The sequence below is a fragment of the Arachis duranensis genome, unplaced genomic scaffold, assembly GCF_000817695.3.
Source record: "Arachis duranensis cultivar V14167 unplaced genomic scaffold, aradu.V14167.gnm2.J7QH unplaced_Scaffold_169598, whole genome shotgun sequence".
Taxonomy (NCBI): Eukaryota; Viridiplantae; Streptophyta; class Magnoliopsida; order Fabales; family Fabaceae; genus Arachis; species Arachis duranensis.
The window spans coordinates 11,142-12,034 of NW_026264292.1; the positions used below are offsets into that span (position 1 = coordinate 11,142).

The window sequence follows — 893 nt, forward strand, 5'->3', positions numbered from 1 at the left end:
TTTTTTACTAAAATTCTAGATTCATCCTGTTCAAAATTTTTTTTATAGATAAATTGTGATTAGTGACTGGATACTAAATTTATCATAAAGATCCATAAACAGTACCAAAATTTAATAACCCAAATTATGCTAAACAATCACCAAAAATTAGTAAGGAATGATATAGCCACTAAACCATAGTAGTAGATTCTCATTATTTAGTATATTTATGTAAGAAAATAAGTATATATAATGATTCTTACCGAATTAATTAGGGGTGTCAAAAATCCCCAGGAAGCAGGGATCCCCGCAGGGACCGTCCCGAATGGGGCTCCGACGGCGAAAAATTTTTTCTGTGGGGACGGAGATGGGGACAAAATTCTCCTGAAGCAGATGCGGGGACCCGAGCGGGGATCCCCGTCCCCGTCTTCGTATTCCCCACAATCCCCGAATATATTAAATTACTTAAATATCCTTATGAATTTAATTTTTATTTTGGTTTTTAAGTAATTTCACTTTGCATATATATATAGAAAATTAACCCTAACTCCTCTTCCTAGTTCCCACTTCCCACTTCCAACATAGAGCACCACATTTGTTGTTCAACAGTGCTCCTCTCCTCACGAAACCCTTCGTCTCTCTCTGCACCCTTCCTCTGCATTCTCTCCGTCTTCCCAGCCAGCAACCTCCGACCACCATCGTCACTGCCTCGTCACTGTCCGTTTCAGCCGGCCCACACTGCATCATCACCGCACCGCCCCGTGCACCCTGTTCCGTTTGCTCTCTTCCCGTCGTTCGCCGCTCTTCTCTTCACCGGCGTTTCTGACCTCTTGAGCCATTTCTCTCTTATCCCTAGTAAGATTCACTACTCTCTCCTTTTCTTCTTGTATTTTGGGATTTTAGTTTAGGTTTTT

At 41.5% G+C, this 893-nt stretch overlaps 1 protein-coding gene across 1 annotated transcript in view; it reads right to left on the reverse strand.

Moving 5' to 3' along the window:
* Positions 1 to 818, reverse strand: part of LOC127743997 (uncharacterized) — a 6,393-nt gene extending 5,575 nt beyond the window's left edge. Inside the window, exon 1 of the mRNA XM_052256265.1 lies at positions 735 to 818. Within this exon, the coding sequence (XP_052112225.1) occupies positions 735 to 818 (84 nt within the window). The remainder of the gene's footprint in view (positions 1 to 734) is intronic.
* Between the last annotated feature and the right edge of the window lie 75 nt (positions 819 to 893).